Source organism: Salmo salar, chromosome ssa10 (genome assembly GCF_905237065.1).
Source record: "Salmo salar chromosome ssa10, Ssal_v3.1, whole genome shotgun sequence".
In the NCBI taxonomy this organism is placed as follows: domain Eukaryota; kingdom Metazoa; phylum Chordata; class Actinopteri; order Salmoniformes; family Salmonidae; genus Salmo; species Salmo salar.
In genome coordinates this window covers 44,140,800-44,154,076 of record NC_059451.1, presented here as the reverse complement: position 1 = coordinate 44,154,076, position 13,277 = coordinate 44,140,800, and the positions used below count along the sequence as shown (strand labels likewise).

Below are 13,277 nucleotides of genomic sequence, written 5' to 3'. Positions count from 1 at the left end.
CTCCAATTGACTCAAATGATGTCAATTAGCCTTTCAGAAGCTTCTAAAGCCATGACATCATTTTCTGGAATTTTCCAATCTGTTTAAAGGCACAGTCAACTTAGTGTAAGCTTCTGACCCACTGGAATTGTGATACAGTGAATTATAAGTGAAATAATCTGTCTGTAAACAATTGTTGGTTAACTTGCTTGTGTCATGCACAAAGTAGATGTCCTAACTGACTTGCCAAAACTATAGTTTGTTAACAAGACATTTGTGGAGTGGTTGAAAAACAAGTTTTAATGACTCCAACCTAAGTGTATGTGTAACGGCTGTCGTAAGGATTGGGCCAAGGTGCAGCGGGAATGTGTATACTCATCTTCTTTATTTATTAAAAAGAAGGAAAAAACTAACAAATCACGTTTACAAAAACAACGAACGACACTAACAGTCCTGTCAGGTGCACAGACACAAAATAGGAGACAACTACCCACAACATCCCACAGAAAAACACCCCTCTTAAATAGGACCTTCAATTAGAAGCAACTAGGAGCAGCTGCTTCCAATTGAAGGTCAACCCCATAAACTAAACATAGAACTAGACATACTAGAAACACATAGAAATATACTAACATAGAACATAGCCTAAAAACCCCGGAACACTCTAAACAAACACCCCTCTTACATAATAACATAACCCAACAAACCCCGAACCACATAAAACAAACACCCCCTGCCACATCCTGACCAAACTACAATAACAAATAACCCCTTTACTGGTCAGAACGTGACAGTATGTAAACTTCCGTCTTCAACTGTATCTATCCACTAACGTTTTACTGTATCCACTATCCACTATACGACTGCTATCTTTACACTGATATCTATCAACTAATGTTTTACTGTATCCACTATCCACTATACGACTGCTATCTTTACACTGATATCTATCCACTAATGTTTTACTGTATCCACTATCCACTATACGACTGCTATCTTTACACTGATATCTATCCACTAATGTTTTACTGTATCCACTATCCACTATACGACTGCTATATTTACACTGATATCTATCCACTAACGTTTCACTGTATCCACTATCCACTATGTGACTGCAATCTTTACACTGATATCTATCCACTAACGTTTCACTGTATCCACTATCCACTACACGACTGCTATCTTTACGATGATCCACTAACGTTTCACTGTATCCACTATCCACTATACGAATGCTATCTTTACACTGATACTAGTCTGCTGCTTCAGCCATGCTGTTGTGTTTGGTAATGTACAGATGTAGGATCTTAATTTGAACCAGTTTGCTAAAGCAGGAAAATAATCCTGCAGCAACAGGAAATGTGAATTGTTGTGTGAATTATAATTAATGGACATTTTTTGTAGAGGTTGATAAAAAATTTTGTTAGGGCAAATCAAGTCTGCCATTTTTAAGTGGAAATGAAAAACTGTAGAAACCTTTTTAAACCTTGAATACAATACAAGTTTGCATTTCCTGCAATGCAGGAACATTTCTACTACAACAGGATGTCAAATTAAGATATGGCATCTGTATATGCATGCACATAATGAGTGATGATCAATGGGAATTCAAGCTGCAAGTTTTGAGGGAGATATGAATGGAATGGCTTTTTTATGGTTACAGTTATTGCTATTGGTATGGTTCTGACCTTAGTTGGTTAGCTTAACAGTCATGGTATGCTGTTGTTAGCTTGTACATTCTGGTACAATCCAGACACCAAAATAAGCTTAAATTAGATTTATTCACCACACTGGGCATTGTAGCTGCATAACACTGATACAATTCACACAAGCATATATTTATACCTTCCGATTAGGCAGAGTCCCCTCCTTGTATTTCTAGGATAAACAATCAGTCTCTGTTACTGGGCAACAACCAAGTCAGTTCCTCCTATTGGTGTTATAGTGGCCCAGCCTGAGTCTGGAACCTTCGTGCTCCTCCGTTCCTTTCACAGGACTTCTTATCAGTCAGGTGTTATAGTGGCCCAGCCTGAGTCTGGAACCTTCGTGCTCCTCCGTTCCTTTCACAGGACTTCTTATCAGTCAAGTGTTATAGTGGCCCAGCCTGAGTCTGGAACCTTCGTGCTCCTCCGTTCCTTTCACAGGACTTCTTATCAGTCAAGTGTTATAGTGGCCCAGCCTGAGTCTGGAACCTTCATGCACCTCCGTTCCTTTCACAGGACTTCTTATCAGTCAGGTGTTATAGTGGCCCAGCCTGAGTCTGGAACCTTCGTGCTCCTCCGTTCCTTTCACAGGACTTCTTATCAGTCAAGTGTTATAGTGGCCCAGCCTGAGTCTGGAACCTTCGTGCTCCTCCGTTCCTTTCACAGGACTTCTTATCAGTCAAGTGTTATAGTGGCCCAGCCTGAGTCTGGAACCTTCGTGCTCCTCCGTTCCTTTCACAGGACTTCTTATCAGTCAAGTGTTATAGTGGCCCAGCCTGAGTCTGGAACCTTCGTGCACCTCCGTTCCTTTCACAGGACTTCTTATCAGTCAAGTGTTATAGTGGCCCAGCCTGAGTCTGGAACCTTCATGCACCTCCGTTCCTTTCACAGGACTTCTTATCAGTCAGGTGAGGCCTTGAGTTCTTGGGAGTACACATTCCTACAGTCTACTGCAGTCCACTAAATACTGTAATTACACTTCTCATACACAAAGTGCTTAAACCTAACATTACTTTCAATCTTTAAGAATACATAAAAACTGTATATAAGAGTATATAACTATATAAAACTGTAAAGATATTAGACAGTGTTATAGAACAGTAATTATGATCTGTCAGCTCTAACCCCAGACACATGGATCCTATTTAACCCTTATAGAATCGTTCTTACACTCAGAGACACGCCCCCTTTGTACTTTCACTCTGCCTGAATACAATGCACATAGACCAATGATAATTACTACTGCTAGGCTAATTATACAATTACAAACAGAGGGGCTCAATTCAAGGGCTCAAAGGGAATTCAAGTCAGATAGCATCCAACACTATGGTCATTGGTGATAATGTGGTCATAATTTGCATCACTTCATATCTCCTTCCTCCCATTGTCTGTGAGGTCTGTCACTGATGTTTCTGTGTTCTGATAGGCCGCAGCTGCCCAGTCCCGCCTACCACCCCTGTAGTCACCATTCAGCAGCCTCCCAACGCCATGGGAGGATGGGACTGGAACAAACCTGCAGCTCCAGGTAGGCTCTACTCATGTGTAACATTCATGGACAACATCTTCAGAGATAGTGGTCTGAGAACAGAGGAACAACCAGCTGCCATGAGCAACAGAGAGCTATGGCATGCCATCATCCAGCGTACTGTGCTGCCATGAGCAAGCAAGCATGTGTAATATCAGAATGGACTAAATAGGGACCTCTGATGGTGCTTATGAGAATCATGTTTATAGAACTACAGTGCCTACTTCTTTGGAAATAACAATGTGTTCTTAATTGAACTTCCTGGTAATATAGAGGCTAAATAAAATAAAGTATTGTATAGTATAGTATTTCAACTGTGTTATTGTGTGTTCTGTGTGAGGAGGTGGTTTCAGTATGGGCAGCAAGTCAGCCAGTACCAGTCCTACTGGGTCGGTCAACAACACTCCCACACACCAGGCCAAACCCAACACTCTGGACCCCTTTGCTGACATCGGAAACCTGGGGGGAAGTCTGGGAGGTCAGTGAAGGCTTTAAGTACTGTTCTAACAGATGCTTTAAATATGTTATGTCCAGGGGATGCTGTTGGGAGGAGCTATAGGAGGACGAGCTCATTGTAATAGCTGGAATGGAATCAATGGAACGGAGTCAAACGTGGTGTCCATGTGTTTGATGTGTTTGATATAGTTTCATTGATTCCATTCCAGCCATTACAATGAGCCTGTCCTCCTATATATCCTCCCCCCAGCCTCCTCTGGTTATGTCATGTCATGCTACGTTATGTTATGATAGTTGTGTTACAGTTTATGTAAACACTCCACTTACATCTCTCTCTATAGGAGGATCTGGGTTCTCCAGTAAGCCCACCACCCCTACAGGCACCACCCCTGCCTTCCCCCCCATGGGCTCCCCTACACGGCCTCCTCCCTCGCCCCAGCACGGTGGGGGCTGGCAGGCCAACACAGGCCTCCCCTCCTGGAAGCCCGGTGGTGGTGGTGTTGGAGGGCAGCCAGGGTGGCAGCCCCAACCCCAGGGTCAGGGTGGTCCATCCCCCCAGGCCAAGCCCAGCACCAGCCACTCCATGCCCCACACCTCCCCCTCCAACAGACCCAACTACAACATCAGCTTCTCTGCCATGGGAGGAGGAGCTACTCCCAATGCAGCCGGGAAACAACAGCCCAACATGGGTGAGTCAGTGGGAGACTGGTTGTTATCACACTGGGATGGATAGACTGTTGGGTTGTGTTCCCCCCCCAAAATGACTCCTGTTGCTCTGTATTAATGTACAAATGTGCCACTTGAAACTGACCTGCATGTGTGTGATCTGTGCAGGTAGTCATTCATGATAAGACTGCACATATACTGTATTATAAGTGGATGAGAGAAGATGTTATTTTCTCTCTCCCAGGTACCAAGCCCAAAGTTGCAACGGCTAACTTTGATGACCTGCTGTCTGGCCAAGGCTTTGCTGGAGCCAAAAAGAAGGAAGGTCCCAGGACAATAGCAGAGATGAGAAAGGAGGAGATGGCTAAAGAGATGGACCCCGAGAAACTCAAGGTAGTCTTACAGTGGCCAATCACTAGCCTTGGACCGAGAGTTGGAGAATTGTAGTGAAGATATAACTACAGGGGGGAGGAGGGTCCAATGTTGGACTGTCTTTTGACAGCCAAAGAAAAACAAGCTAGCTATCTCAAGATTTTGAAGAAGCCCTGTGAGCTCCGTGTTGTATCTGGCCCAGACTCTCCCCCCTCTACCACCAGATTCTGGACTGGATCGAGGGGAAGGAGCGTAACATCCGGGCCCTGCTGTCCACCATGCACACGGTGCTGTGGGAGGGGGAGACCCGCTGGAAGCCTGTAGGCATGGCTGACCTGGTGACCCCAGAGCAGGTCAAGAAGGTCTACCGTAAAGCTGTGCTGGTGGTCCATCCAGACAAGGTGAGAGGGAAGGAAGAGGTTAACTCTACACACAGTGTAACACATCCACACGTACCTCATACACACACACGCACGCACACACACATACTCATGCACACACACACACACACACTCGCGCACACACACACACACAAAAATCTGAGGGTGCGTGAGTATGGCTGGGAGGTGGACTGGAGGCTAGGCCCCCCATCCTTTAAGTTGAAGAATTTAGCATTTTTTAAACACCTCAAATGTGCCTGTCCCCATAGGAGTACCCTTTTTGGTTCCAGGTAGAACCTATTTTGGTTTCAGTTAGAAGCCTTTTGGGTTCTATGTAGAACCCTCTGTGGAAAGGGTTATTCATGGAACCCAAAAGGGTTCTACCTGGAACATAAAATGGTTCTTGAAAGGGTTCTCCTATGGGGACAGCCAAATAACCATTTTAGGTTCTAGATAGAACCTTTTTTTCTAAGAGTGTAGAGCCATAATCAATATGCTTAATTCTATTTTGTATTTTTCTGCATACCTCTTGAGCTGTCTGTATCCTCTATTGTGGTATATTGAGTCAAATATTTACACAGATACTGGAACTTGTGAATTCAATATGCAGAGGCAGTCGGCACCCCAGATGAGTTCCGGTATCTGTGTAAATATTTCACTCAATATTCCACAACACCTCCTGACTGGCAGTTCTTTTTTTTTTAAGAAACCAAATATGCTTCTCTGCATTTCTGCTAAAATCTAGGTAAAAGATTGAAAGGAATGTGTCTTATTCAGTACCTTTAGTTATTTATTGCTTTTCTAAAGCAGGGGTCTAAAACCTTATCTTGCCCAGGCAAACCAGCGACCCAGGAACCCCGATCATGTTAGCAAAACATCATCCAGTGGATGATAATGGCAAGGACAAGTAATCAACACTTTAAAATGAATAGATTTGATAGATAGTTTTTCATTATTCTGACCCCCCCCACATAATTGGAAGAGGTATAAACTCTAACATAGCCTATTAGCTAGACAGGTAACTCAAACTAGGGCTTTGACAATTATGGGATTTGGGGTAATGATTCATTGTCATGCAAATGGTAAACAGTAATTTTCATAATTGTTATTTTTGTTGAATTTTTTGTTCTTGCTTGTAATGCATCATAACATCTTTCAAAATTAGCTATAATATACCTAATAAATACAACACAGCTTTAGTGACACCCTTGTCTCAAAAACAAATGGACTGCTTAGAACTTCTGGAAATGAAGCTTCTCCTCCCAACTGTGCTGTTCTCCTCGTGAGATGATTACCAACTTTACCCACTTCATGTAAAAATGGAAAACTGCTTTCAGGTAAACTAAATCTACTTTAATATTAAGTTGAATCCCCCTTCTCTTAAAATGTATGTATTAAGACGATTATAGCGATTATTATACGATAGCTGTACTCCAAACATGTTCACTAATAACAGGTGTTTCACTGGTTGAACAAAAGTTAGCAATGTGTTGACAAAAGTTAATGTTCAAGTCAAGAAAGCTTGCCAGGAGCCAGCGTCACTTGCCGTGACTGGTATTGGTGGGTGCTTTTTCAATGCCTACTGTCAGATTCTCCAGTGAATATAATTAATTAGCTCCAATTAATGTAATTTACTACCGTTCAAAAGTTTGGGGTCACTTAGAAATGTCCTTATTTTTGAAGAAAAGGTATTTTTTTGTCCATTAAAATAACATCAAATTGAACAGGAATACAGTGTAGACATTGTTAATGTTGTAAATTACTATTGTAGCTGGGAACAGCTGATTTTGAATGGAATATCTACATTGGTGTACAGAGGCCCATTATCAGCAACCATCACTCCTGTGTTCCAATGGCACTTTGTGTTAGCTAATCCAAGTTTATCATTTTAAAAGGCTAATTGATCATTAGAAAACCCTTTGCAATTATATTAGCACAGCTGAAAACTGTTATCCTGATTAAAGAAGCAATAAAACTGGCCTTCTTTAGACTGGTTGAGTATCTGGAGCATCAGCATTTGTGGGTTTGATTACGGGCTCAAAATGGCCAGAAACAAAGACTTTTCTTCTGAAACTTGTCAGTCTATTTGTATTCTGAGAAATGAACGCTATTCCATACGAGAAATTGCCAAGAAACTGAAGATCTCGTACAACGCTGTGTACTACTCCCTTGACAGAACAGCACAAACTGGCGCTAACCAGAATAAAAAGAGGAATGGGAGGCCCCGGTGCACAACTGAGCAAGAGGACAAGTACATTAGAGTGTCTAGTTTGAGAAACACATGCCTCACAACTCCTCAACTGGCAGCTTCATTAAATAGTACCCGCAAACACACATCTCAACGCCAACAGTGAAGAGGCAACTCCGGGATGCTGGTCTTCTAGGCAGAGTTCCTCTTCCAGTGTCTGTGTTCTTTTGCCCATCTTAATCTTTCTTTTTATTGGCCAGTCTGAGATATGGCTTTTTCTTTGCAACTCTGCCTAGAAGGTCAGCATCCCCGAGTCGAGTCTTCACTGTTGACGTTGAGACTGGTGTTATTTTGTTATTAATTTTCTGCAAATAAATGCTCTAAATGAAAATATTTTTATTTGGAATTTGGGAGAAATGTTTTCAGTAGTTTATAGAATAAAACAAAATGGTTAATTTACCCAAACACATACCTATAAGTAGTAAAACCAGAGAAACTGATTATTTTCCAGTGGTCCCTTTTTTCCAGAGCTGTATATATACAGTATATACTGTCTAACTTGATTGTTAGCCTGAAATGTCTTCTTTGTAGCTAGTTATGAGGTTGGGAGATAGAGAACCTATCTGGGCTAGCTAAAGAAAACGTCATACAATTACTATATGGCTAGTAGTATTGCAGAGAAAGAAAAAAAAACATTTACAGGACAAATCTGTGTGGGGAAAGTGCCCCTGTACCCCCTACGGGTATAATGCTTCTACACACACACACACACAAATAAACACCAGATATGATATAGTGAGGTTCTGTACAATATACACTTTTCACCTCTGCAGTAAATTACAACGTGACTGACTGATGTTTTCTTCCTTGTCTCCTCTCCCAGGCCACTGGACAGCCCTATGAACAATATGCCAAGATGATTTTTATGGAACTGAATGATGCCTGGTCAGAATTTGACAGCCAAGGACAAAAAGCACTCTACTGAGCTGAGAGAGAGAGAGAGAGGGAGAGAGAGAGAGAAAGAAAGAGTTCCTGCCGACCCCCTGTGATCAATAATCAAGCCCCCACCGGATCTGACTCCCCCCCTCCTTCTCTTCTTGTCACTGTCCTGTGGACTCTACTCCATAGAGACTTCAATAGCCAGACTAACAGAAAGATACCTGCCTACCCACCTACCTATGTATCTGGTGGCAGCACTGTCCAACTGTCCAACAAGAACTGTTCAACCCTGTCCTACATGTCCGAGTCCTGAACCAAGCAAAGAGTCCTGAACCAAGCAAAGAGTCCTGAACCAATTCATGCAGAGTCATCCAGCTGTCTATGGAGACATCACCAGAGTGATACTGTCCACCTAATACACCAGACATAGGTGATAATGACATACCTGTGGTCACAGTGTTGTTGGCCAGGTGCTATATAAAGAGCAAGACGATGCCGAAGTTTTACACACAGTAGCATTAACACAGTGCTCCTGTCAATCACCTGTCAAGACGATGACAATGTTTTACACACGGTAGCATTAACACAGTGTTCCTGTCACAGTCACCTGTGTGACTTTGAAGTGAAGATCTGGAGCCAGTGTTGGGAGTGGATGGCCTATTCAATTAGGCACTGTACCACTGACTGTAAAGTCTATACACCACAGTGATCTCAGAAATACCATGTCAAAGAATTCAATATAGAGCGATCTCACAGAGGTTCCACCTGAGTTGTCTATCTTCATGGAAAAGCTACTGTTATCTATGTTATTTGAATGACCAATTTAGATCAATGTGCTTCCACAGAACTCCACAGGAGAGTTCTAGGAGACAACAAGACAACTGCAAGGCAAGGGTAACATGTTTACGTTCTGACAACAACCTAGAGACTCAACTTGACATACAGTTAGTAGGTGAAGGTAGGCAGGATATTCGTTGTTACACCACCACCTTTACTACCTACGGTGGGTGGTTCTTGTGTTTTCTTGCCCGCAGTCTCAGAAAGGTGCAAAATGTCTTTAGCTATAACACAGAGAGTAAACTCAGCTGCAGTCTATTACCAGTCTTAAAGCTGGAATCCACATTAGGTGAAACAGCGCCACCGGTCGCCCCAGGCGCATTTGTTTTTGTTTAGTTTATGAAAAGAGGAGAGGAGCATCTTGGTTTAAAAAAACTCTGCTGTTCTATTGAGTGTGCAATCATGTCCGAGGGGGAAAAAAACAGTGTTGGTTATTTGAAGTAACGTCTTTGTAATATCACAAACGGACGTGGCAGTTTGACCGCTACGGATTCCAGCTTTAAACATACAGTACTCACTCTCATCTTTACAGTCACTGGCTAGTGGGCGGCAGGTAGCCTTGCGGCTAAGCATATTGTGGTAGTAACCGGAAGGTTGCTGGTTCGAATCCCTAAGCTGACTAGGTAATAAAATCTGTTGATATGCCCTTGAGCAAGGCACTTAACCCTAATTTCTCCTGTAAATGTAGCGTCTACAGTCTGAAAGAACCAGTGTGAAAAGGATATTATCCATATCAGAGAAAGTATCCCATATCACACTGCTGAAGCATCATCGTTACGTGCAGTTTTACTTCGTATTATGTTCATTTATTGACTCGTTTCAGATGCTTCAGTCCCTCCCAATGAAGAATCTTTCATTTTATTGTGGGTAATGTTTAGTAACATGCAGGTGGTGTATTGTCCTATTCATCCTTTGCTGTATCCTCTAAAGCATTTACTTTTAAATCATGACAAACATTTGAAGTGAAATTCTGTTTAATCAAAGGCAACCTGTCATTGATGAGCGCTTTTATATTTACATTAGTTTGAAGCATATCTTTTTTGCATGCACTGACTGGGAGAACTAGTGGAAGGACTACAAGAGGCACATCATTCCATAATACATTACTATACTTGAGTGTATTGGACCACTATCAAGCTTGTGAGATCCTAATGTAGGCCCCTTCTAACCCTTATCTGTGTAAAACAATACATTTGGTAGACTGGCACATCTATTTCATCTGATACAACCATTTCCCTCTTTTATCCCCTGCATACTGATGTTGTCAACCAGAGGAGGCTGGTGGGAGGAGCTATAGGAGGACCAGCCTACTCTGTTGTCAACCCTTTCCTCTGTGAAAAGGCCACACCTGAGTTGTGGACTAACATGAGCACTGACTGACCACTGACCAGTATAGAACTAAAGAGACTGTCTGTCCACTGTAGGCTCTGCTTTCTCTGGTGACTATACCAATGGCAGAAGCTGTGGCTGTGTAGTATGTATGTACTGTATGTATGTACACTGAGGTTGTGTGTGTGTGTGTGTGTGTGTGTGTGTGTGTGTGTGTGTGTGTGTGTGTGTGTGTGTGTGTGTGTGTGTGTGTGTGTGTGTGTGTGAGAGAGAGAGGGAGAACCCCTATAAGCTCCCTAGCTGACTGAAATCTCTTGTCTATCTGCTAACTTAAGGCAATGTTAAAACGCTAACCTCTCTCTATATAGTGGATGAGTGTTGTTGAAACTGTTGTACGTGAGGATGTGATACGATTTGGATACAACTACTGTATGTGTTTGCTTGTCGGCTGTAAAAGTATTACTACTAAAAGTGTAAACTGTTTCTGTCAGTGGAAGCTGCTGAGGGGAGGAAGGCTCATAACAATGGCTGGAACGGAGCAAATGGAATGGTATCAAGCACATGGAAACCATGTGTTTGATGTATTTGATATCATTCCACTTATTCCACTCCAACCATTACCATGAGCCTGTCCTCCCCAATTAAGGTGCCACCAACCTCCTGTGGTTTCTGTGTTTCTCTTTGTGGGTTCTGTTTACCCTTGATAAAGTGATAAGTGCAATGCACAAATAAATAGAGAAGATGAACGTCAGAAACAACAAACAAATGTCATCTGTGTCTGTGTTGGTTCTTAGTGGGACAATCTAGCCACTGGCATAGTGGAAGGGTTCTACTGCGTTAAAGAGCCATAGCTGTACATACATGTAGCTGATGAGGACATTACATTTACATTTTACATTTACGTCATTTAGCAGACGCTCTTATCCAGAGCGACTTACAAATTGGTGCATTCACCTTATGATATCCAGTGGAACAACCACTTTACAATAGTACAGCTATATATTTTCTTTTGGGGGGGGTTAGAAGGATTACTTTATCCTATCCTAGGTATTCCTTAAAGAGGTGGGGTTTCAGGTGTCTCCGGAAGGTGGTGATTGACTCCGCTGTCCTGGCGTCGTGAGGGAGCTTGTTCCACCATTGGGGTGCCAGAGCAGCAAACAGTTTTGACTGGGCTGAGCGGGAACTGTGCTACCGCAGTTCCCGCTGTGTGTTATGTACAAATCAGATTTGTACAGACTAAAGAAATATGATTAGTCTGTGTAAGTCAGAAGGAGCAGAACCATATATTACCATCCTGTTCAGCAGTGTTTCCCAACTCCAGTCCTCCATTACCCCCCCCCCAACAGTACACATTATCATTGTAGCCCTGGGCAAGCATACCTGATTCAACTTGTCAACTAATCATCAAGCCTTTGATGAGTTGAATCAAGAGTGTTTGTCTGGGGCTACAACAAAAATGTGTGTGCAGTTAGAGGTACTTGAGGACTGGAGTTGGGAGCCATTGATGTACAGCTAACTGCCAAAATAATGGAAACACTTGATTAAATGAGGGATACATAGTGTATTGAAAGCTGGTGCTTCCACACATGGTGTGGTTACTGAGTTAATTAAGCAATTAACATCCCATCATGAGTAGGGTCATGTATAAAAATGCTGGGCAGGCCATTATTTTGGCTACCATGGCTATGCCCCCATAGGATGATGATGCCCCCCTCCACAGGGCACAAATGGTCACTGAATAGTTTGAATAGCAGGAAAAATATGGAAACCATATGCCATTGCTGTCTCAGTCACCAGATCTCAACCCAACGGTGAACACTCATAAAGATGGCAGAATTCAGATATGACGTCATTGTTTTAGCACTATCCACAACATACTTTTTCAGTTTCCCAAATTGGCGGCGTCTTGAAGCAAAAATTGGGATCATGTAAACAATGCTAATGACCTTACAAGAAAAGATTAACAGAGAGCACTGTACAATACGGAGAACTTAGCAGAATGAGGAATTTGTGGTAAGTACATGGGGGCCGCCATATTCACCTCCGCTATTGAACACTTATGGGAGATTCTGGAGCGGCGCCTGAGACAGCGTTATCCACCAACATCAACAAAACACCAAATGATGGAATTTCTCGTGGAAGAATGGCGTTGCATCCTTCCAATAGAGTTCCAGACACTTGTAGAATCTATGCCAAGGTGCATTGACGCTGTTCTGGCTTGTGGTGTCCCAACGCCCTACTAAGACGCTTTATGTTGGCGTTTCCTTTCGTCAGTTACCTGTAGTATATACAGTAAATGGCTCTGGGAAGGAGTAAAGCTATTCATGTTCACCACTAGAGGACAGTGGCAGACCTTAGGGTTTCGTGTTGGAGTGTTGGTAGAGCATGGTGCTGGCAACACCACGGTTGTGGGTTCAATTCCCACAGGGGACCAGTAAGAAAAAATTTATAGAAGTATGATCACTATTGTAAGTTGCTTTGAATAATATGATGTGAATGTGTTGATATGACTGGAACTGAATGTGTCTATATGACTGATGCTATGAATGTATGGACATCCATGGCTTCATTAATTTGATGTTCCAACCTCCTACCATGTCTCTCCTTAAAGTAACTGATCTGAGATGAATCTATAGGTGAGGTTTCTGCGCTGTGCTGTCAACCAAATCCAGACTCCTCCATATCACTGTCCCAAGGACAGCCTGATATCCATGAAAAATATCCCATATTTTGTGATTAGTGAAGATGAGAAACAAGGGAGTTGTAAATGAAGGAAACCACTTCCAGATGTCATTTACCCTGCGCTGTGGGTACAGCTCCTAGTCTTATTTCTCACCCCCTCCACACACCTGATGTGCTTCCGGAGGGGGAATCTCTGATGATCTCTGATGGTTGATGAT

At 42.6% G+C, this 13,277-nt stretch overlaps 1 protein-coding gene across 7 annotated transcripts in view; it reads left to right on the top strand.

The window, feature by feature from the left end:
- Positions 1–11,143, top strand: part of dnajc6 (DnaJ (Hsp40) homolog, subfamily C, member 6) — a 75,044-nt gene extending 63,901 nt beyond the window's left edge. For 5 of the 7 annotated variants that reach the window (XM_014123414.2, XM_014123411.2, XM_014123415.2 and 2 more), the window contains 6 exons: positions 3,112–3,210; positions 3,551–3,688; positions 4,008–4,355; positions 4,577–4,725; positions 4,929–5,105; positions 8,156–11,143. In XM_014123414.2, the coding sequence (XP_013978889.2) occupies positions 3,112–3,210; positions 3,551–3,688; positions 4,008–4,355; positions 4,577–4,725; positions 4,929–5,105; positions 8,156–8,257 (1,013 nt within the window). In that variant the 3' untranslated portion in view covers positions 8,258–11,143. The remainder of the gene's footprint in view (positions 1–3,111; positions 3,211–3,550; positions 3,689–4,007; positions 4,356–4,576; positions 4,726–4,928; positions 5,106–8,155) is intronic. The other 2 variants (XM_014123413.2, XM_014123410.2) reach the window with 1 other exon arrangement.
- Positions 11,144–13,277: the final 2,134 nt, after the last annotated feature.